Source organism: Accipiter gentilis, chromosome 17, assembly GCF_929443795.1.
Source record: "Accipiter gentilis chromosome 17, bAccGen1.1, whole genome shotgun sequence".
NCBI classification, from domain to species: Eukaryota; Metazoa; Chordata; class Aves; order Accipitriformes; family Accipitridae; genus Astur; species Astur gentilis.
Window position 1 is genome coordinate 13,831,550 of NC_064896.1, and position 24,955 is coordinate 13,856,504.

Consider the following 24,955-nt stretch of genomic DNA (forward strand, 5'->3'; position numbering starts at 1 on the left):
TACACCACATATAAACATCAAGGGGAGAGTAATGCTCCATCTAAAGCAAAGTATACTCTGTGCATAAAGTTCTTGTATATACACTGTATATTTCATCATGTTTGGAAGTTTACAGTGCTTATCTTCCTGACCCTGGACTGTAGACATCATCAGCCCTGTGATGGAAGCAGGATCAAGCTCTTTAAACCAAGAATAATAGAGCAAGTACAGATGGACTGTGATCCAGACCCCAGAAACAGCTACATGCTTTAATGCCCATTGATAAAAATGAGTACTTGGACACTGTTAATCCCTTGTTCTTTGGGGGGGATGCTAACCACCCATAATGTCCCACTGAGATTAGAGTCAAGGGCATTTACCACTTCCAGGATTTGGCCTTAAATGCCTACCAAAACATTCTCTGCTTTTGGAGCTTGAAATGGTTCCAGGCTTTTTTTCTTTCTTTCTTTTTTTCCTCTTTTTTTCCCCTTTGTATTTCCCAATTAAAACATGAAATCCAATCTACCCTGATACTAAGACTTTCTACCCACCTCCCTCCCAGAGTCTGTCTTCCTGGACTGGAACCCTGTATATCATGTTTCAGTAAGTTTCAGGATTGCTTTGCTCACATATAATTAGGGATTTATAATGTAAATGCTGACACAACCTTAACTAGCCCATTGCAAATGTGACACTATTCATTAAGGACTCTCTAGGGTGCAGTATGCTCCTTGGTGGATTAGCTTCCTGGAAATTTAATGGCAATTTGCAAATTGGCATCAAATTTTGTTTTTAGTCTATCTCTTGCTACTATACAAAGCAATTTTGATTCTGATAATGTGAGAGATTCTGTTTTACTTTGTTTTACTTTCATGCTGTACTTTTAGGCAAGGGGATGAGTCAGCTGGGGAGATCCCAGAGAAACGGTACAAAGACAAATATTGCTTTGTGTCCAGTTAGTCTTCTAGAAATTAAGCAGGATATTCCTGCCCAGCCCTCAGTAACCAGTTGAATTCCTCTGTCACCTGTTGGTGAAGATCAGTTAAGTTCAGAAAAGGCACCTGAGATTTGTGGGTAATTCTAACTTTATTTCTGCCCAGTAATTTTACGGAGGTTGAGATAAGCATTATAGGGTGCTGTGGGATTTACTTGGTACATCTGGACACTAGATTATTTTTGCTTCATCTCAGAAAAATGTTGAATTGTTTTTATTTGTGGGATGCTACAATATTCTGTACTACTTACAGGTTATCCATATAACATCACTGTGCAGTAATTTCAATAACTTTCTAAACAACTTCATGTACAGACATACTCATTCTGGAGTGGCTATTCTTAAAATACTCAACCTACTATACTGTGATATAACTTGTATCTGTAGACAAGTTCACAAAAGTTTAATATGGGGAGGTTTAATTATAAGAATGAAACTGGCCTATGGAGAAGAAATTCTTTTGTGTAGAATTGCTTAGCTAAAATGTCATCTTTATAAAAGATAAGCATTTATTTAGCTGTTATATACTACCTTTCAAAGTGTACCACCCTAAAAATTACTGGTTTGTTTTCAAGTTGTTCATTGCCAAATACTTTCCGGCTACTTCATTTAAATAGTTAAGTGAGAACTAATGTTTCTTGTAAAAACCTGGCTGTTTATCTTTTTTTTTTTTTTTTTTTTTTTTAAAGTAAGTAAATGAATTACTGGGTCCTTTAAAATGCTTCACTCTAAAATGACTGTCCCTTTTCAAGCAATATTATAGATTAAAAATATGCACCTCCCCAGTCTAGCATTAACCATGAAAATAGCTTAATATTTTGAAATTTTAGAATACTACCGAAGACAAAAGCTTATTTAGTGATGACTCTTCTGTGTATTCTACTGTGGGTTGACTGACTTGTGGATATACTTGACTTATGCTGTTTGAACTCTACAAATGCTGGGAACCCATGAAAATTTTGGCTACCTTTACTCATGCCATATGCTTTGCTAGTATGATGCTTGCTCATAAGCTGATCAGGCTGTTTTGATGGAGTCTCAGTGCTGAGAGAACATGAATCCACACTAGTATTTAATGACAAAACAGTCTTCAGAGTGATATTGTACATGAGAGCAGGAAAAAAAAATTCCAAAATGAAATACAGCTCTGAAACATCCTTATGAATGCACGAAGACTGTGCTCTGAGCTTGCTGGATCATTTTGAGTAACCCTATCAACGCCACTTATGGCAGGAAACAAAGGAATAGCAAGCAGATTCTGGGTTCCTTCAGACAGCCAGTTCCTGCAAAGGACAAAAACAGGTGAGACAGTTAGGATCTGCAGTGCGAACATAATTGTCAGTGGAATGGGGGTAGGACTGTGTCCAATTCTTTCAAAGTTAGGCTGGTATGGGGAGATTTATAGTTTGCTTAAAAAAATCCCCATGTGAATGAGTTTGAGGCAAGTTCTTAAGGTGAACTTAAACCACCTAGCAAAAGTGGCTCTAAGTATCTCTCCATAATGTTTCCACAAACCATTTGACAAGCTCTCTGGACGTACATTGAATTTAGAATTACAGCACTTGTATTTGTATGTTGCCTGTGATCTGTTTCTGCTCTTTGTTACTTATGACTTGTACTCTGGCTCACCCAGAAGAATACAAACGTTTTCTTACTTCAATCAACTTAGAATTTCATAAGCAGTGCTGCACTACTTGGATTGAGATTCATGTGGCTGGAAAGGGGCATTATATCATTTTAAATCCAGTGGTTAGCTTAAAGGGGTAAAGAAAGGGAGAAGTTACGGCTGTGCAGAAATGGGGATGCAGAGCTGAGTAGAGTTGGTAGAAGGGCCAAGGGCTGTGTGGCAGGACAATAACTCCTTTTTCATAACAGATTTCTTGGACGCAGCTGCAGTGGATATCACATGGGGCAGTGCTAATGGCCAGAAGGTGTTTACCCCCTCTTTACCCTCTTAGAAAGATGACCTTGAAATACTCTATGTGGATTTTGGTAGGACTGTGATACTGGACTCAAAACTGTACTCTCTGTGGATCCGATATTCTTAATATGCGTAATACGCAGAAGAATGTAGTAATTTTGATGCTTGCTGTTGTGCTTCATGAAATCAAGGGAGAGGGAATTATCCTTACTGCCTGAAGACTGAGAGCTGAGGAGGATATTGTGACCACTTGTAGTGGCTGGCTCTGTAGCAGGGTTTTTGTCTGTTATGTGGGAGGCTTAGGTTTCATCAGAGCGGAGAATTTAATTTCCCCATTTCACTGAGGTTGGATTTTTACAGTAAAGTAACTCTGTGTACCTTGCAGAATCTGCAGGAGAGCAGAGCTGATTTGTATTGAGACAGATCTCCCACACGGCTGTGAAAACAAGTGCACAAATTCAGAGTTGCTGGGTGTAAATCTGAAGTAACTGTCATGGAGATTGATGTTCTCTCTAGGAGTTAATCTAGATTTACATCAGGGTAGCTGTGACCAGAATCTGTCAGGATTCATCTTTGCTAGACTTCAGTAGCTCACTAAATTAATTGCTAATTAACTTGAGATGGTTGATTATTGTGGATGCTTCCCACATATTTCTTCTGTCTTACCATCATAGAATTTAAAGACAGAGCTCCACTAGATCAGATCTTACCAATTCTGAACTCCTGCTTGTCAAAAGCTGTTCCCTTCAGATGCTAACACACTGAGCACAGTCAGCAGACATTACACCAAAACACTGCAGTCCTCAGGAATCCAAACTTGTGTGCATCTGGGGCAAAACCAGCAGAGACTTAGCAGCCCATGTTGCTGAAGGCACTTAAAATATGGAAGAAGTCCTACAAGGCAGTTGCAGGCTGCCCTTGAAGGCTGGCCTGGCCAGTTTCCATAGTGGAGTGGGGCAGCATGAGACTTCCCCTTGACATAAATACAGTAGTCAGTGTTAAGTGGGTTCACCACTGAGATATCTAAGAAACAGGTTGAGCTACTTCCCCTCAAAGCACTTCTTCCTTTGTGTGTCAGAAAGCAACTGAATTGGTGCTTTGTTAATGCTATACAAAGCAGGTTGTAGCATGAAGTATCTCATGGCAAAATACTAATTTGCAGCATCCAGGGCCATTGGGAGGGGAAATGGCCAGAGTCACTCCTTCAAGATCTGGCAACATTGAGGCACCTGAAAATTCTGCATCCCTCCCTTCCTCTTCGGATTTCATCGTCAACAATGCACTAAAAAGGCACACCTTTCTTGTATGTGTTTTGTATAGTTTAAATGAAACTGGGATGCCAGAAGGGTGCGATCTGTGTGATCCTGCTGTAGTCTGGGCAAGGAGGTCTTATGACAGCCTTACTTGAAAACTAAATTCAGGTTCTGCTCCAGTTTCCTCCAGAATGAAGGCAGAGAAGGACAGTTAAAAGCAAGCCAGCTGAGAACCTCTAGTGCCCTTGAAGATAGTAAAAGGATCTGTGTTGGGCTTGAAAACAAAACTAAATTAAGCTTCTATTCAACAAAAAGTCCTTATTCTTAAAATAAACTTTTTGTTAGGTCCCACCAAAAAACATGTCTAAGCAGCATGAATCTAAAAGTTGCCCTTGTCTTTACAGATGTGCTTAACAACCTTCCAGTGCTTGGGCTTCACTTTGAACTGGTCTGTCTCCTAACAGCTTGTAGTTTGAATTGGGAAGGCCTGGTCATACTGACTGATGAACATGCAATGAAGATGTAGGAATACAATAAACCAGTGATCATCTTTCTTGCCTGCATAAGAAAGTAGAGGCATTGTGCCAAGCAAATATGCGCATTAGATGACTAACAGAGCTCCCACACTGCCAGTGTAGGCAGGGAATATGCAATGTAGCCACATATGTGTCTCAGAACCATACTCAGTGCTTTTTATTCTTAATGTTTGGTTTTGTTTTTAAATAGGAGTTCAGATCCTTGAGCAGGATGTTTATCTCTATGCACAGAAAACAATATTGGTCATAGTTTTTAATATACGATCAAGTTTTTAAAACTACCAGCTGATATATCTATTGCGAATGACATCAGAATTTCAAGTAATTGCTATAAATGTTCACTAGGATAGCTGTGCAGATTGTATGTAATTATCTGAGTTCACCTTTCTTTTTAATGGCTGAAAAAACCCTTTTGTTTTTTCCAGTGGGAATGTTGATGGAAGGTTTTGTATTTAACTACCCCGATTGAGGTTTGGTCTCTCTTTCTTTGATAAAATTGGTGTGAGGTTCTTACAAAAATTAGCATGCTGTAACAAAGGACTTGAATTCCATTCAATAGTTGCTTAGCCATAGTTTTAAAATATACATGCAAATACTACTGAGCTGAGCACCCAGGGAAGTTCTGTAAATCCCTGTAAGCAAAGCGCAGTTCAAATTTGTATTTAATCTAGCAGTGAGCTTCCACTGAAGATGGTCCCCTTTTCACTCCTCCAATGATGACTAATCCACCCCCCAAATTAATTAGTTTTCCATCAGTTCTGCAACCTGAAGCAGCAGCCTTGTTGCTGCATAGATAGATAAGGTAGATGGATATGATGCAATAGAGGAGAGTGAATAGGATGAAACAAACCCCTGTCTTTCTGCAGCAGTGTAAGATTAGATCATCCTAAATGCAACATGAGGCTAACCTTAAATGTTGGTTGTTTGGATGGTAGTCTCATATAAATTCCCCAAGAAATACTAAGGGCCCACTGAACTAAGAACTCTGCAAACACAGAATGGGAGACAGTCTCTTGAGCTGAATCTTAAAAAATGGAGACACTGGAAACCAAAGACAGAATCCCAAACTGCCAAGTTACAGATCTGTGGCCTGACAACCAGATGATCAAGTATTCAATGAACAGACCTCAGTTGTTCCCATAGCTAAAATTTTTCCATGTTTATCATGCTTTTCACTGGCTTATCTCATAAGCATACAGTAGTTCAGAAAGCAGGCTTCCAGAGTACAGGTAGAGAAAGGCAGAAGTCTTTAGACTCTTTCCAGGACTCTCTCATTGACAGTGTCAGAATCTGTTAGTATCCTTTTAGCACTGAATAACTTTCTATGTGATGACAAACTATTTTCTAGGAGTTCAAGAAGCAATGAAGCTGTATTTCCCTTACAGAACTATTTAGTAGCCTGTGTAATATGAATTGGTCTCTATTTCCTCTATTTTAAACGCTTGTTTCTTTCTTGATCTCTGTGAAAGTTGGCATCTAGATCCATCATCCCGGTTACTTTTTTTTTTTTAACCAGCAAAAAATGCTATTATGTGGAGTAGCGGTTACAAGGGGTTGTGTGGAATGACTGGGGTGAGAGTTCACAGATAGTCTGCATTATATAAACTGTTCTTTCCACTCAGCTGGTTAATTAAACTTGGTTTTCAGATCCCAAGACAGAAGTCACTTATGTGCACACTTTATTTTAATAACATGTTTCTTTTCCTCTGCCCCAGGAGATTTGGCCCTGTCTTCAGGTTTGTTTGTTCTTAAGATGGAGAAAAGGGATACAAGGACAAAAGGAGAGTGTGTGGCTCTGTGTAGTCCCTTTTTGGGCAAATACTCTTGTCCGATGTGGGGTTGTAGGTGGAGTGAGGGAACATTTTACAACACAGCATCGCTATAGATTGCCTGAATGATGTGTTCTTTGGAATAGATTCTATGTCCTTCCCAGAACAGGGAAAAAGTGAACAGCAGCAATAAACCATTTTATTCTTTTGTGTTCCGCCCTCTGGATTTGTGTTACTGTTCCTTGGTGAACTGTTCTGTTCTTGCACATTAACCTGCTTTGCTGCTCTGTCAATGCCAGGGTATATATCCAGATAATTGTGTGCACAATTTTTGCTTGTGTCTGGGCAAACTATGCCAGTGTTTTCAGCAAAAATTAACCTGGTAGCTTAAAAACATGGGGTTTTGCTCATACAGAGCACAAGATAAAGTCACTCTTGCTTCTGTGAAGCAGTCTGAATGTGCTGCTGAGTACTTGTTACCAGAAGTTTTGCAATTGCTTATCAGTCCTCTGTGACACATCCTCTAGAGGTTTCACACAGAGCAAAATGAAGTGCTGAAATCTTCTCTTAGGTTGGAGCCCAATCTTGCTGGCACTTATGCACATGAGTAAGTGTTCCGGTGACTAGTTTTAGCTGCTCATGTCAGTATAACAAAGGACACACAAGAATTATAAAAGCAAGGTTATGCAGTTGTATTGTCTTTATTGTTTAAGGTTACTGGCTTTCTGTAAAACCACTCTGCCATCAAGGTTTTCCTCACAGTCACGGGCACAGGGCAGCATATTTCATCTACATCATTGTAAAGTAGGTGTAAAATGCTACCAAATCTGAATATTGTTTTCACATCAGTTTTGCAATGATAATAACAGCAAGATGTAAGGTAATTGAAAATAAGGCTGTATGCATTTTTCAGAGGCAGGAGTGATTCCTAACTGTCCTTGCTTTAGTGGTGTTTTCCTCTGATCATTCACATACTGTTGGAGAGACAGGAAGATGGGTCATGTTAGGCAATAGATGGGCTTATTTCTTTCAACAGTTTAAAACTACACTTGTCCCCCTAAATTACATGGTGGGGTAAAGAGGAAGCAGAGGAGGAATGCTTGAATTTAGAGGCAGTGTAGGGAAAGGGATTAAGTGTAGCGTCTGGCAAGGCACCTCTACTGAAGGCAGACTACAACAGTTGCATAAAGCTTAAGAAGAGGTAACTCTTTCTTTGTAGAAGCTATGAGGACCTAGAAAGACAAGGCTTGTGCCTACAGCTTCAGCATTAATTCTTATTCATTTGGCCTCTCTGGAAATGTTATGATATCAAGTTCCTTGCACAGCAGTGTGTGTAAAGACAACACTTTTATACCAACATTTGAATATTACGGTGGACTGCAGGCACTAAGGAAGATTGAAGAACAGCATCTGCGGCTACTGTCATTGCAAACAGCTCTGTGTTAAAAACTAAGATGTGGGATCAAGTTACCTTGTATCAGGTGAACCACAGTAACTATGTATACATATTCTTAGTCTGCTTTTGTAAAAGCACTAGGCACTTCTTGCTTGAATTTTGGCAATCTTGTTTTCTGTTTGCATTGGACTGAGCATACAGAGTCAGTTACACTTCCACTTAACAGAAGTATTAACTTTATATACTGGGGCAACCTGTTCAGGTACTGGAGCCCTTTGTGTCAAGACAAGGTAGCATAAGGAGAGCTTTATAGAAAGGCATAGCATCTTTTGTTAGACCACTTGATGTAGTTTGAGGGTATAATTTGGCCTTCAGTAGTGAGTCAGGAGGCACCAATTCTTTTTTTCCAGTGGCAATCACTTATAAAATCCAGTTACTTCTTGGTTCTGCCCCTTATGGACATGCTGCAGGAGTGGAATGAGTGCATTGTGAAGCCTGTTTCTCAGGAGCTGTTGCACGGAGCTGGCAATTATGTCATCAACAGAAGTTTCAGGGGAGCAATGAGGATGCTGATGGTGGACTCGGAACTATCCACGCCGTCTTTCATGGTGCTTGTTAGTTGTTTTGAATGGCACCTGCTCTGTAAAAGAAGTTGACTCCCCTTGGGACTTGCCTGCTAGACATCTTTTCTGTGTTTGAGCTTTGACTTAAGAAGACACATCAGAAAACAAACAATAAAAACATCTAGCTGAAAATAATTAGTTGTCATCTTTTCCTGCAAGGGAGGGAGAGGTGTTTTTAAGTGGCTGTAAAAGTATAAATACCATCTTTATGCTTTATGCCTGACTTTTCTGGTTTTAAGAATAACTTTTGGATTATGCTTTGACACACACTGTGTACACAGACAGTACTTCTTATTCTTGGACCTGTATAGTTCCTCCATGCTATGTTTGTATTACAAGTGAAAGACAGCGTGTATCCAGACCTTTACAGGAAGTTTCCTCCCTTGATTTAGTAGTCCCTTGTCCTAGGTAGCAGAGGATTGCTTAATGCAAAGACGTGCTATGTTGGTTGAGGTGATATTTTGAGGAGTGCCTCACACATGACTCTGCTGACTTGCTTTTACCTGGATGCAGTCTTGTTCTATCCTGGTGTCTTCTAAGACTGTGATTTGCTTTTAAATATGTTTTTCTTTAATGTGCAGATGTGCTTATCTATATGCAGTGGTCACCTCATGTCCCAGAGGTGACATCTGGATATCTAGGTGGTCTTTGATCTACTAGCCTGTTCAAAACTGGAAAGACCAGTTTCTAATGAAATGAATTCTCTGTGATTTCAACCAGTACCTCTGTAGGAGAGGGCACTTTCAGGATTTAGCCCTTTATACTCTTGTTCTTAAGGAGACTTCTTGACTGGGTTTGTAATACAGAGTGTGTTGGCATCAGTAGAAAGAGTTGTATTTGTTTCTGTGAGCTTTGGATGAGACTGTGAATGAACCGGCCTGATGTTCACAGTGCGAGGTGCTTTAGAAGTAGATGACAAATCATACAAGCCTCGGAGGCAGAGCACTTTATAATCTGGACAAAAAAATACAGCTCAGGTCCCTCCCTTAGCAGAATTTGGAAAGAATGAAAAAGTCCTTGCAGTTTGTTAGAGGTGAATTTCTTTCTACATGCCTGCATAACCCTCTTTGCCCATGTTTTTGCTATGCTTCAAGTGACATGCTGGCCACAGTCTCTGAGGCTATGATGTGACTGTATGTTTCCAGATTATGTATTCAGTTAGCCCCACTGTGTGGTAAGTATGACACATTCAACAGTCCTATACAAATAAGTAATAAGGATTTCTGTTTTGTACTCACAGACCTGAAATTTTAATGAAATTTTAATGAAATTGGCCATTATGATTTTGGCTGAAGGCTTTTTCCATATGGAGCAGATGGCTACTAAGGGAGCTTAACTTATAGATCACCCCCTTTTCCTTAAATACTGAAAGACTTTATGGCACATACCCTTTGGATACCTGGAAGGCTTCAGGAACATCCCAATTCCTGTATGCAGGCAATAAGCAAAAGCAAGTCAATCAAAAACAACACAGGAATATACTTCATCTTCTTTCCATGCTTCACCCCACAGATAGAGGCTTGATACTTCCTTTATGGATGAACATCACATCATGGTCTTTTAGAATTTCTTTTCAAGAAAAATTACGTGTAAAAGCCCTGAATGATTCTTGGACATCTGATAGTGTTAAAGGTTAGATTTTTCACTTATTTTTTAGGATTCTAGTGCATAAAGGACATAAATTATAATCCCAGAGGACCATCTGTCCTGGAGCAGACATTGGAACTGAGATACTATGTGACTGAAAGGACTTGAGTCCATGTCAGATGGTAAGTAAGACAAGGAAGATAATGAAGATACATCATACTGTCACTTCACATGAAAAATACAGTCATACCCTCTTTTAGAACTTGTCCTAATCTTCTTGGAGAATGAAAGGAACAAGGAACAAAAGGGAAAAAAAAAGAAAGGAAAATTCATTGCAGATTGTAAATGTTTTGTAAAGCCCAGGAAGCATGGAAGGTACTTTTTGCTAGATCTTTTTGTAGTGCAGTGTATTTTTTAATCAGGCTGTGGTTCTCCCATTGTGCAGAGAGTCCATTCTACCTCCATTACCTACTTGATGTCTATGAAGTTTAACTAGGATTTCTAAGGAAGCCTAAAGGATTGAGACTTCGTCTCCTAAAAACTCCTTAGAAAGTCCTTTTAAATCCAGTCCATAGCTGTCTCAAACATGTTTTTTATTTAATTGTGGTAAGCAGTAAGTAAATTAGCTTTGTTTAATCATCAAGGCAGTGGGTGTTTTCAAGTCATTCTGCACATGGTTTTAAGCATATTCTGTCTCTTACCAGAAAATGTTTCCTATCTGCCCAGTGAGGGCTCTTGGAGCTACTGGACTTTGGACTTGTAATCATGTATCTGGTGTAGATAAATATTTTTTTCTTTTTATTGGTTAGGTGATCTGTTTACCTTCTGGTTACAGCCTAAATATGCCTTAATGCTGCACTGGACCAGCCTTTCATACCATCTTGCAGGTATAGATATCTTGCAGACTATTGCAGTCTGTGGCTGTTTTTACAGTACAGAAGCCAGTTCAGCTGATGTGGGTGTGCCTTTGGAATCAACTCCAGACTGTGAAGGAGGCCCCGCTTATGGAAAGAGAATGCTGAAAGCCTTTATTAGGGAGTGTTTGGAGGGCAAAAACATGTTCTGTATGTGAACTAGTTGTAAGGTGAATGGGTTCATTCTACATGCTGTGTGCTTCACTTCTGAAAAGCCATTTATGAGCTGTGACCTTTTATTACTTATATAAGAATCCTGAGAAACTTCAGGTAACCTACAGATACTTCTCCTGGGTGTTCACTTTCTCTTTACAGCTTAGATATAAGTGGTCAGCTTTGGCCAGCTCATAGTCAATGCTTGCCACTCATTTGATGGCAGAAAGGATGCACTTTCCTTTCTGTAAGCTCAGAGAGTTATGCTAGTGTTCTTTACAGCCTTTGTGTTATTGTCTTGTCCAGATCCTCTGAGGCCAGTGTTAAACCTAGGCCATAAAACATCAGTATTATTTACTTTGAGGTGGCATGTAGGTGTGCTGAATAATTGGAAGCCTTATTATGTTAGGATGTGTACAAACATGCAGTAAATGGCAAACATGAGCTTTTTGCCTCAGAGAACTTACTCTTGATAGTATAGTGTAAGTAAAAACGTTATCATATGTTACCTGATCTTTATAGTCATAGACTATATTAATTGCAAAGCAAGATGTAAATGCAATTCTGCTGGTTATACAAAACAGTGAATTCAGGGATCACTTTGCAGAGTTTACCAAATTTATCCCTGCACTGAAATTTGTAGTAAAATGTAGTTAAAAGTATGGAGTTAAACCATGAGTGAATTTGATCCATCCACTGACATAGAAACCACATACATCCTGGTTTTAGCTGGGTATTCCAAAAAAACCCAAAACCAAACAAAAAAACCAAACAAACAACTATATGTGCTATAAATAGAGTATATGATTCTTACAGATACTGAGTATATTCAGAGGCCTTTCACATTTCACCTCCTATTTCCTGTCCACCAATATGGCTGCTTTGGGGGGAAATGTGTGGATGGTTCTGGTAGAGTAATGCGCTTTTTTGCCCCTTTCCCCCCCCCCCCCCTCCTGGTTTATATGGGACTTCATTTCTTCCCCTTGTGTTTTCACATAGGCTTTGACACTGTCCTAAGAGAAGCGTTCCCCTCTTTATTCGCTTTTTCTCATCTCCATTGAATTCTGCTTGGCCAAAATATCATGTGTTCATGCACATAGCCTGCAGGTTGTTCGTCAAAAAGATCTGTAATTCAGCGGTGCTACTGGCTTACCCTTTATACGTGGGCAATACAAAGGGAAGTTTTTCAAACAGTTTTGTTTTTAATGCAGAATAAGGCGTGGGTAGTTCTGCCTTGCAGGAAAGCTTAGCCTGGGAAAACCTGATGTGGGAGGGGAGAAAGAAAAGATCGACAATCATTTATCATGTGACATCAAAGTGGAATAGTTCCAGCAAAAAAAACTTGTGTTAAAGCTTTCCAGCTGCATGTGAGCTGAAGGTCATGCACTTTCCTTTGTGTTAACATAATGGTGTCAGCATGGAAGCATTAGTAAAGTACGGTGGAAGAAAGTCTGTTTGTATAGGCTGCCTCTGGCAGGCGTGCTTGCTGGAAAGGTAGCCTGAGAAAGGCCTCAGTCTAAGGTGGCTGAACAGACTGGTTTTGGCACAAGAGGCAAAGACAGTTAGAAAGTATCAATGATACTAATTTGAGTGAAGGCTCAGGAAATGGTTTATAAAATGCAAATCCATGTCTTTAAAGTTGGCAGAAGATGCTCCAATAAATGTTTGAATCATAAGTCGTTGTACAGGCATTGTCGTAGGACTGTAGAATGGCCCTTGTTTCAAATTTGGCTAAGAAAAGGGTATCATTCTGTTCAGCTGTCACAAACACACTAATAAACTTCAGTATTGCAGAAAATGCTACATAGAACGTGGTCGAAGGTTTCCAGGGTTTTAGTGGCTAAGTTGAGCAATCAATATAATACAAACAAAGAAAATACTGTCATTTTCATTACAGGGCATGTGAGCTAATGAGAAACTTCTAATGCATTGCTTGGTTAGGGTAGGTTGGAGGGCAAATGTTAAATCAGTGTTAACTTTCAAATTCTGAAAAAGGCCTTGGGAAACCGTTAGGATGTATTTGTGCCAGCCAATGAGAAGGGATGGTGAAACCATAAAATGATGGCCTAGATTGAAAAATTTTAAGTAACCAGAAAGCTGTTTATTTCACAGAACTGCCTCGAGTTAGATTTTGCGTGTGCTCACATCCAGCATAGCACATGCAGCAAAAAGTGTGCAGAGTGGAATAAAACTGGATGGTGTTTCTGGAGGCTTGAAAAGTTTTGCTGTAGCTTTATGACGTAGCCATGAGCTCCTGTGGTGCAGGTGGAAAACAGGATACAGATAAAAGAGGTCACATGAGTCTGTGGGGATGAGCAAAACTAATGTGCTATTTTTGAAGGAGTGTGCACTTGGTTTGAAAGTTTGAAGTCTTTCAGTTAAATCTTTGTTAAAGCAAGTTTCTTCTGCAGTGTGTACAGAAAACACTGCAGAAAATTAAACTGATGAAAATCTCAGTCCATCTCTGAACAGCATCTAAGAATCAGAGATAGGATGAAAATGAGGTGGTTTGCAGTGCCAACGTGCACTGCATCTCCAGGGACTGTGATTTCACCAAAGAGTTAAATTAAAAATCAGTCTATTCTTTTTGACAAGTATCTATTTGGTAAATTATCATGTGCCAGTTTTAATTCTATGGTCCTTATTGCTTTAGTACAGTTTCTTTCAGGTTTAATATAAGACAGTTTGCCTTCAAGGAACTTTAAGACAGGTATTGGCTATCTGCAATGCATGAGAGAGTAATTGTTATATTTTATGGGCCAGATTTAATCCTGGTTTCATTTGATGGTGTTGCACAAATAATCCTGATGACTTTGGAGAGATTCTTACAAAAAGAAGAGCAAAGAAGTGAATAAGGAAGCCTTAGTCTGACTCTGTGTGGTTTATATGGCTTCTGTTTGAGAAATAAAATATAGCAATATACTCAGTGGAAAGAACACACTTCTCTGGGAATGTACTGGAAAGAAGAAATTGTTTTCTTAATGGTTTGGCAAACACAAGTTGAGAGACCGTTCATTTAACATTGAGCTTTCATTACATGGACATTCCATGATTTCACTGTAGTATTTATAAACAGTAGTCCGCATTTCTAATGAATGCTTGATTCAGAAAGAGATTTGTGCTTATGAAATGTTTGTATAGTAACATGAGTAGAGTTTGGCTAACCATATGCTTGCATGTGGAATGCAAATAGAACCATGAAAAAAGCCACTCTGACTTTGGCATGAAAATTCCCACCCATTTTCCTGTAAGGTTGTTTTTCTTCTTGTTCCATTACAAATCATGAAGAAGTGGCATTCACAGCACACTAGGTAAAAGTGGTGAAAATGTCAATTGCAACAACGAGAATCAAAAGAAATGTAACCATGGTTGGGAAGTTTAACATTTACCAATGGATGAAATATGTGGGTTACATGTATTTACCATGTGTTATATGCTGTATGGGTAACGGGTAAATACAGGAAAATTTTTGTCTTTGTTAAGATCTTAAGGAAAAGCAATGACTTGGAAGGTAATGTGTGGAAGACATGTTGTATGGTATACCTTTATGAAGGGCTGGACAAGTTCTTAGGCATTTTTTATAATTCTTCTTGTACTTAATCCTTTCTCAAGCTGGACAGGTGGCAAGTAAGTTGACTTGATGCTCTTGCTTCTCCTTCTACCCTGTGCATAAAATGGTTTTCTTGCCTTATACTAAGTAAGGGGTATAAGTCTGGTAAAATGGCATTTGTAACTTACAGAGATTTGAACCTACTGTCGCTGTCCCCTGATGTATGCTTATTCCTTTGCCAGCTCCATTAGCCCAGCATAGCTGTCACAGTATCAAGGATATCTTTTTCTTTAATACCAAAGATAATACTCTGTTATTCAGATTGGGATTTTATGAGGCATTTAAGGAAACTGATCATTTGTTTTCTTCTGAAGTTCCAGTGCAAGTTGGAATCCTTGGGTCACCTTTCAGGCATCCTGCATGAAAACACAACAGAATCCATTTGCTGATACATCCCTGGGTCTCTCTTTCACTAAGTGACTTTCTATGTCACCATGGAGAGATTGCCATTCATCATGTCACTATAACTAGAAAACCATGAAGCTGTGTGGTCTCTGGCGATGCTGACAGTTTGGTATTGGTGGACTATGCATTTTCAAATTGTAAACTGCTACAAAGGTTTATCTTGAACTTTAAAAGACCTAGTAGGCCACGTCAGCTGAATTAGAGCATACAGGTTTCTGCAGTCAGCAGTTTGTGGTGGTGTGTTGTGGTGTGTGTTGTCATCTTCAGCCTAGCAGCCCAAGTAAAAGATAGGCACAGGCTGATCTAGCACAGTGTTTGGTGCAAAGCTCTAGCTTGTGATTTGGGTTTCCACAGCAAGGTATTCTAACCACTATGCTGCTTCTTCCCCGGCAGCTGTGAGTTTTATCTTAGTTTCCACAAGGATGTACATCTGTTTTCCTCCAGGTGCATTCCACCCTGCCTCTTTCTTTCCCAGATAAACACTGCATTTCCAGTTGCAGTGACAGAATAGTTTGGGGGTTTTTTCCAAATTGATGAGATTAAGTTGCCTCTTGTTCACTTGATAATGCTGTACTGTGCTTGCAATGAAAAAATAATCAAATGAAGTGGAATGCACCTGAGTTTGGGCTCACATTCATTTTCAGTTGACCACACCAATTATTTGGTTTTGTTTCAGTCTTTGGACCTTAATACAAGAATGTCACTTGAAAAGTTTAAAGATTTGTCAAGAATCATGAGCATATCTTGATAGGACATTGAGACATACTTAATATGGTATGACCCAGGAGTGCCAGCAGAAGTAGGCAGCTGTATTTCAAAGGTGGATCACAGAGTTTGTTTTTTTAAAACAGTTTCTGGCAGTTCCTAGGAAGATTTGGATCCGAAGTCCAAGGTAAAAGTACATTCTACTGTGTCTCCGTTACTACACAAGCAGCAAAATAGTATCTCTGGGCTGTCACTTTCCTCCAAGGATTATTCAGGACTGTTCTGTCAGTCCTTCTTTCACCGTTCGTATTAGGACAGTCTTCCCCTCCTGTGCTCTTACCTCTCCCTGTATGTAGCGCCCACTTTTTAAGCTTGATCTTAAACACTAGGGACTGTCACAGAAGACAAGTCTGACCATGTGCTTTATCTGTGTTAGAGTGAGATCAGCATGGTATCATCTTTCTGTCTTTTTTCCTGGTTTCTGATGAAGGAAACATGGGCATATGGACCTGAGGAGAGCAACAGAAAACTCCAGTTACAACCCTGCTCCAGATGATCGTAGAGGGGGGAAGAATCATGGTTGTACTTTGTTCCTGCTGTGCAGTTAGATGTAGGAGCCTATGTACATGCAGCATGACAAAAAACAGGTGGGGCATGGTGGGATATTCCCTGAGATGGCATTTCTTGGCTTGGCATGTCTACCTGTGAGGCCACATTCCACCCCTATAAGAGTGGACAGAACTGAGGTTATATTTGGCCCTGGCTAGTGCTGTAATACTTCCCCACATGGGACTTTCTTGGGTTTTGTGCAGGTGCAAATATCATAAACATCGCTGCAGTTTAAGACCTGTGATGCTGGGCTGTCTTCAGACTGCCCAGTTTGTAGTATTTTATGTTCTTACAACTGCACCTGTGTTTTCCTAATTGAGAGTGGCAAATAGACATGCATTTGTGTGTTGTATTTGCAGACACACAATTAAAGGAAGCAAAAATATAAGGTAAGCAGCAGTTTGAAAAGAATGCCAGTGTCAGTTTCAAAAGCAACTATGCAGTATTGTCTCCTTGTCTTTCAGTGTGAAATGGACTCCATATTTTTAAGCTGCTTTTGAAAATGTAACTTAGACCCATCTTTTGAAAAGCAGTTAAAGTTGCTTCAGCAGAACTAGGGTCCAATCTGACTGGATTGGGGATTTTGAAAATTTCCCTAGACCTTTTGAAAATCTGGCTTTTTAATGCCCTAAATTATTTAGGGAGGGGGTACCCACCATCATGTTTCTGACTAGAAAAATGAATCAAAATCAATGTCTGATTTCTGCATTTGCCTTTGAAAATTTCCATGAAGAGCTCACAGTGGCAACTGGGGAATGACAGAAAAGTTTAACTAGATTTTTTTCCTGCTTCAGAGTTTAGAGCAAGGTATTCCAGAGGAGAGGGAGGGAGGACTCTCTACCCTAACTCTGAGGTTACTTAATCCCCAGGAGGAAGGAAGTTTTCAGTGTACTGCACTTCTTGCATATGCTGCCTTGTTTGGTTTGAGCTACTGCCAGGTGCTGTTTTTAGTCTCCACTGAGTCCTTCTGCCAGGCTTTCACACTCAGCCTCCTCCTCCTCCTCCTCCTGTGGGCTTCTCTTCTATGGCATTGTATTTATTTTCCTTCTTTCGTCTCTTCTCTCATCAGATATTTTCCATTATTCTCAAACATACTCACACCTTCTTTTGTGACTTTTGTCCTCTTCATTTTATCTTCTCCTTTCTCTGCTTGTTGCTGCTAGTCTGTTGTCTAGCTTAACTTTCATCTTTCATGTTACCTGATGAGAGTGGTTTTGTAGGACCTCATTTAATGTTATAGAACAGACATTTTAGAGGTCAGAAATACCAAAGGGCCTCTTTCAGGGATGTGGGATCCAAAACGCTGCAGTATTTTGAATTGGGCACATTGTTAAGTACCAAATCTTATGCATGCCTTATGGTCACTGTTTGGGTTGGTGGACTGATTGATTAATGGACAAACTAATCACATAACTATATGCTAAAATAAGCTGAAAATCAGCCTGGTGAAAATGCAAGTACTTTTTGAGAACAGAACCTTGCTGACATGTCTGCAACAGTCTTATAAACTGTTATTTTAGCTGAAGCAAACCACCCTTTGGAAGTCTAATGTCTGTTGTCACAGTATTTCAAACCTCTACTGCTTTTGGAAACCATGCTTTCTAGACCTCTGCCTTACCAGTTTGCAGATTGAGGTTTTGTGCTTTCTGTATGCCTGCTGGTGACATCTCTGTCACCATGGGAGAATGCAAGAAACCTCAATGAGAAAAGTATTTTAATAAGGATAGCATTAAGAAGAGAGTGGGAGGGGAATACCATCCCCAAGAATTAGAGGTTTTAATGATGGAATGTTTTCTTCATTGTATCACAGTTCTCTCTCAGAAAAGAAGTCTTGGGAACCTGAGTCTTGCTTTATCTTCATGCATCTTCTTATCTCTTTCCACCTACTCATGATCTCTGATCTTTGTTAATCTGTATTTGCTCTGCATGTTCACAGGGAAAAGTTCTTAAAGGAAAGGGGAAGGACTGCAAGGACTGAGAATTTAGCAAAGCTGATGGAGAGCAGGCATTGAGTCATGCTGAACTGTCCAAAAGCAGTGAGGAGCAGTCTCCCAACCCTGCTGCCTGAGAAGGGCTGTGAAAGCAGAGATAATCATGGCATGGTCTTACCTGGTTGTTAGATTTCTAGCTGCAGAGTGTTGCACTAGGAAATCCAGTTGAATGCAACCTGGGAGTTCCCCATGGCCCTTTCACCACAAAATGTGCCTTCCAATTGAGATCTGGCTATGTTGCAAAAAAAAAAGACACGTATTCAAGCATGTTATTGAAGGAAAGAACAAGAAAAGGAGAGTCTTGTCTTGGTGAACCTTCCTTAGGAGCATTCAGAGTGGAACTGAGGAGCTTAAGCTCTCAGATTTAGTGGAGAAAGGAGAGATTCTGGTAGTCCATAAGAAGAGCTTTGGGGAGAACAGAAGAGGAGTTGAGTAAATATTGACAGGTTTGACTTTTTTGGGGTGCATTTTAGCAACATCTGTCAAGCTTCCTTTAAAAATACCCAGCCAGCTGTGGCTTAACTGTAGATATTTTCCATACTTACTTCCCAGCATAAGGAATTGGCATTTTAATTTCACAAACAAATCTACCAGCTTTTTAGATTGTCGTAGTTTAACCCCAGCCAGCAACTAAGCACCATGCAGCTGCTCACTGACTTCCCCCTCACTCAGTGGGATGGGGGAGAAAATCAGGAAAAGAAGTAAAACTGATAGGTTGAGGTAAAAACGGTTTAATAGAACAGAAAAGAAGAAACTAATAATGATAACACTAAAAAAATGACAACAGTAATAATAAAAGGATTGGAATATACAAGTGATGCACAGTGCAATTGCTCACCACCTGCCAATTGAGGCCCAGTTAGTCCCTGAGCAGTGATCCCTCCAGTTTATATACTGGGCATGGAATACCCTGTTGGCCACTTTGGGTCAGCTGTCCTGACTGTGTCCCCTCCCAGCTTCTTGTGCCCCTCCAGCCTTCCTGCTGGCTGGGCATGAGAAGCTGAAAAATCCTTGACTTTAGACTAAACATTACTTAGCAACAACTGAAAACATCAGTGTTATCGACATTCTTCTCATACCTAGCTCAAAAACATAGCACTATACCAGCTACTAGGAAGACAATTAGCTCTATCCCAGCTGAAACCAGGACAAGATTCATCTACCTGCTTACAGAAATGGAAACCCAGTAGATTGAATTTGTTGTCATGTGCTTTGCCATCATGGCTTTCTGGTGGTTATCTAAGCTTTACATAGTCTATTCTGTTCAGGTTTTGTGCTGTACTGTTTCCATATAATTTCATCCCTGAAGTTGTGCCCACCACTACGATACGTGTTAGCACTGGGTTGTTAGACTGTTCTCACCATGGGTTCTGAATGCCTCTTCACTGTAGTCTGTTTGGCTTCTTGTGTGCTGTACCCCATGCTGTGGTAGCAAGCTGCCTGGATATTACTATATTGTGGTTCTTTGCACCTATTGAAGAGCATGAATGCTTATCAGGTGTCCTTAATAACATGAACCTGGCATTGCTTTATTTTCAACTCAGCTGTTTAGCTAAAAGAGTGTGTTATTTAAAAGAAAAAAGCAATTTCACCTGAAAGTAAATGGCCAAATGGAATTTTATTTAGTCTCCACAATAGAGGCCATTTGCTGTTGATGATTGCCATCATGGCATGCTTTAAGTGAGAACAAACATACTACCCCCCTCCAATACACACAGGCCTTTTTTCCTAACAGATTTATTCATTAAGCATATGTTCAAAGACTACAGCTATTACCACTTCTAAATAGAACCATTTTTTCATTGCTTTTCATAGATACAATGCTACAGTGTTATGAAAAACCCATTAACGTTCTGACTTAATTAACTAACATATTCTATTAAAACTCCATTCTGCTCCAGCAGTTGTTTGACAATAGGCAGATAAATACTGTATGTTGGAGACCGACCTTCAAATGACAGTCCGAAGTTGCTGCTTTGCAAAGTCTTTAGCAGTTTGAATGCCTTTGTCTTCCCTATATGTATATTAAAAAGGTCTCTTATTTCTGAGCCCAGAAATAGGAGGGGAGGTGGTTAGGCCGCAAGGCTTGGTCCTAGCTTCTTTGCACAGGCAACGTTCCTGCTGAAATAGGTAAAAGTTTCATCTGACCAATTTTGCAGGCTTTCAGGGAGAGGGATGGCATTCCTGAAAGACACTAAATGCTTTCCATTTTCTATGCCTTCTGTGGGAGACAGAGATAAATACAGAAAGCTTTTTCAGAATAGGTCATATTTCTTTTGTCATATTCATGCAGGGGCTCTCAAAATGGCGCTTTTTAGCACCCTGTGTGCTCACCGGTACTGGCAGGTTCTGAATGTCCTTTGCCCGGATACTGAAGAGTCTGTGCTATTTTCCATAGGGAAAAATGCTTGTGCAACAGCTCTTAGGTGAAGCCTCATTTGTTCTTGAGGTTTTTCTGCATGCTACTGAAGTGCTATTCCTATTGCATGCACGTATGGATTTGGTGATGCTATGTCTTTTCAGTTGGTAAGAACCATTTCAAGATCTGTAGAGATTAAAGGATGGACTATAATGTTATAATTATCCCCCAAAAGTAGGACTTGATATTTCCTTGATTCATCTTTTGTCTTTTGTGTCTCTGCTCATCATATCTGAAATAGATCACAGTGCTTCAACCTGGGCCATGCATAAAATGTAGCTCTTTCTTGTCCATTCTGTTTATGATCTTCCCAGCATAATTAATGCTATCTTCAGGAAAAAGGACCAAGAGAGTGTGTTGCACATAGTTGTCAGTGGGAGTTGAGGCGTGCAAGGAAAAAAAAATATCTTCGGGTAGAATCTGGCCCCTGTGGAGGAAGACAGAGGTGGGGTGGGTTTGAAAGCGCTGCATTGGTCCTTAGAAACAAAGACTGAGATTTACAGTACTACTCAGTGCCGGCTTAACTTCTTCATATTGAAGTCAAGTGTATACCTCAGTGTGGGAAGATACTTGGTATGAGGTGTTTGGCATCTCCTGTTAATGCAGATGAAGTGTTCTGGATGGCATAGCAGCAATATAGCTGTGTGGATGAAAACTTGCTTCCCATTGACACATACTGTCACCCACACTTCATAAGGAACATGCTATGGAAGTCAATTGACTACCCATATTTCAAAATATATTAAATAAACAGCAGTGTTTCAACATGGAGACAGCACAGTGGAGCAACTAGGAGTCCATAAGGATTTGTTTGGTGCCTTTGTGGTGATCTGAATTATAAATGTTATGAAATCAGGGGCTCCTGACAGGGAAGAAATGCTTTAATCAAGGCCTGAGAAAACAATGTTTTTGAATAGCCCCAATCTGTGTTGCATAGGTGAGGTGGTAAAATAACTTGCTGTCTTTTCATCCTCAGAATAGGAGGTACTGTGAGACCTTTTGTACCTGTAGTAATGGGATGTTTTAAGTGTACCTCCTTGGCAGCCATGCCTCCCACAAATGCAGCATACCTGCCACCTGCTTCCATGTAACATCAGATTGTATTCAAGTCCTCTCCAGTATGGTCTCGGTCTAAGGTATCAAAGAGCATTTCTGCACTGTTTGCCGAAGTACAGAAAGAAAATCCCTAGGCTAGCTGATACCAAGCTGTCGCTGGAGCTAGAAGTAGAAATGCTATGCTGATGCAGGATCCAAAATGATGTCTCCACAGAACTTTGCTTACCACCTTGCAGACCTGGTGATCAATGTCAGCTCTTGCTAAGGTAACTCAGCATGAGGCTGTGTGGTGTGAGGTGCAGTCACCTTAGATCAAGCAGAGCCTTGGGATGCATGTGTTCATGGGAGGTTTGTTTCTTTAGATTGTTTTGTAGAGTGAAGCTCATGATTGCAGGCAAGTGGTGCAAAATCCTCCCAGAATAATTGCAAAGCTCATCATCTGTGTGTGCTCTTTTTCGTCTCTCCTTCTCTGACACAGATCTGTAACAACTTGTACATGTCTGCTTATCTATCTAGACAAAACATTGCTCTGTGTGTGTTCCTTCACTGGGAAAAGGATGAGAAGGCAAGCTGTTGTATTTTTTTAGTTGTCTTCTTAAGGCTGTGTATCCATGTTGATGAGCGCAGTATAGGAATCCATATAGGCTAGACACAAGTAGGCAAAGTGGACTGTTACCTTCTGTGTGCACTGTTCACTTTTTGTGCTGCTATGTGGTTAGCTAGGGGGAAGGAAAGATTAGGGAGACCATTATACCTACCACATTTTAATCTAAGCATCCCCCTAACATGAAGGGACTGCAGTTACAGAGGTAGCAGAGCACTGAACTGGAAGCAATGATATTTAATTGTGCAGGCTTTGCATTGGGCCTATAATGGAGTAGCCCTGGATGGAAATAGCAGTCCAGTACAGAGAAAAAATGGAGTGTGGACATCCTGTTTCTACATGTCCACAACTTTATCTAGACAGGTGCTTATTCTGGAGCCTAAGTTACAGTATCTGTATGATACCCTTTCTTTCTAAGGAAGCCAAGCTGTGCAAGCATAGCCTTTTTAAATGCATGAAAGAAAGTGAAATGCTTATACTTGGGATAGTACCCTTGAGGCATGTATCAGGTTTGTGGCTGAAGATGATTGTTGAGATTGGTCTTGATATAATTTACTTTGCTCAGGAAAGAGAATGTCTTTGAAATAAATGTTGAATGTGATAGTGGCTTTCCTAAATGTTTTTCCTGAAGGCTCCAGGGCATAAGATTTTAGTCAGTAACGCAGGCTATCCCCCAAATGAATGACATCAAAATGTTCACATTTGAACCTGGCAGGAAGCCAGCATATCACCCATCTGCTTCAAGGTGCAAGCCCTCTCATTCACTGGAGCAGAAAGCAGATTTAATACCTACAGGACACCAGGCTAGTAAGTCACTGAAGAGAAATTAGAAACACACAATGGTATTAGCATTAGAACTGTAGAAGTTACTCATTTATGAGAAGAAATATGGGTTTTTTTCAAGCAATACAAGTGTGCTAGCACCAATTCAGGTGATAGTAGTATGAATAGTAAATACCTTCAAAAGTGCATGAAACCGGACTGTGTTTGTTTCTTTTAATTGTCAGATTCACTCTTGTATCTCAGAGGCCGTTTGGCTGGTTTCAAATTATTGCTGCTATTTTTTGATTATGCATTCAGACACATTTAAGTATATCCTGTAGTTAAAGGCTAAAGGCACAAAAATTATAATTTGGGTTTTGGAGGAGAGAGTTGGTTATTCGGTTTCAGAAAGAGAATTCAACCCAGTATATCTCAATCTGCATTGTTGTTGTGCTATTGACAGTTCTCCCTGGCTATGTTGTCTGTGCAAGGCTGATTCGTGAGCAGTCAAAGCCATAGCTCTTTAACTGTGGAATTACAGAGCTGCTTTGTGGGTTTCCATTTTCAGGTTTAAAGGGAGTTTGCAGGCTGGGAATAATTTAGGACAAACAATTCCACTGAAAGTCAACTTGCAGTCTGTTTACAAAAGCTCAAGGCACCTCCAAAACTATCACCAGGCACTTGAAAACTTTCACTGAAGAAAACAGCATAACAAAGAAATGTATTTTTTATTAAAAAAAAAATGCATCTAGTTGTTAAGTGGTGATCAGATGGACCTTCGGTAAGGGGTTTAATAGGAAAGGAGGAAAGAGCCTTATGCAAAAAACAAAAGAAGCTTTGAATAGAGCCCTGATTGAAAGATGGCAAATGCTAATTATATGTGGGTGTGATAGAAGTTAATATTCACTGTCTCTGCCCGCCAAGGGTCTACATTCACTTAAGAGCTGTAATTTGACACCATATTTAATATTTTAGTTGTTTTGAAGCAAACACTGCTCTAGGGGCCCTAGCTGCCATGAGAAATAGCATATCCTTTAACTTGACATGTTTCACAGGAGAAAAGGAAAAAGGATGGTGCTTAACAATGCATCTTGTGTTACAGACCTGTAAGCATTAGTAGAGACATTAAGAATAAACCTCTTGTGTATTTCATTTAGTAGTGGGATGATGACTTATATGTGGACAAGGGCATAACTAATCTTGCATTGCAAATTAAGAGCAACTCCTCCATTATTAGTAGAGACACAGCAGTTTGTGACAAGTAATGGAGAAGAAGTGGACCCCAGCAGGTGGTACAGTAGCTCTCATATACTTCCCATATGGTTGCTTTATCAGACAGTCCCTTACTGCTTCTGATGGCTCCTAGCGGTTCATATTTGCTGAACCTGTCTTCCTAGAGCAAGAGAGCCTGATGATTTTGTTTTCTTCCCCCTCCCATGTAAGTGAGGCTTACACCTGATTTAGAGTGGTGTCAGCCAAGGGTATTGTAAGCTGCTTTTCCTTTGTAACTCTGTTTCATATCAATTATGGACTAGAGATTTGGTGAGATGATCAAATACGTTACTTTCTCTCATACTAGATGGGCTAGGTATATTAAGCAGCCAATAGCACTGTGTAGGAATCCAGGTCTGGGAGGAGTGCTATCTTGAGCATCTGGTTTCTTCCAAGA

The 24,955-nt window shown here is 40.0% G+C and overlaps 1 protein-coding gene across 7 annotated transcripts in view; it reads left to right on the forward strand.

Annotated features, from left to right (window-relative positions):
• PTPN5 (protein tyrosine phosphatase non-receptor type 5) overlaps positions 1 to 24,955 on the forward strand; it is an 85,925-nt gene that overhangs the window by 13,420 nt on the left and 47,550 nt on the right. For 5 of the 7 annotated variants that reach the window (XM_049820927.1, XM_049820926.1, XM_049820930.1 and 2 more), the window contains one exon: positions 10,129 to 10,240. The exons of the other annotated variants lie outside the window; for them this stretch is intronic. In XM_049820927.1, coding sequence (XP_049676884.1) covers positions 10,231 to 10,240 — 10 coding nt within the window. In that variant the 5' untranslated portion in view covers positions 10,129 to 10,230. The remainder of the gene's footprint in view (positions 1 to 10,128; positions 10,241 to 24,955) is intronic. 7 annotated transcript variants of the gene reach the window in all.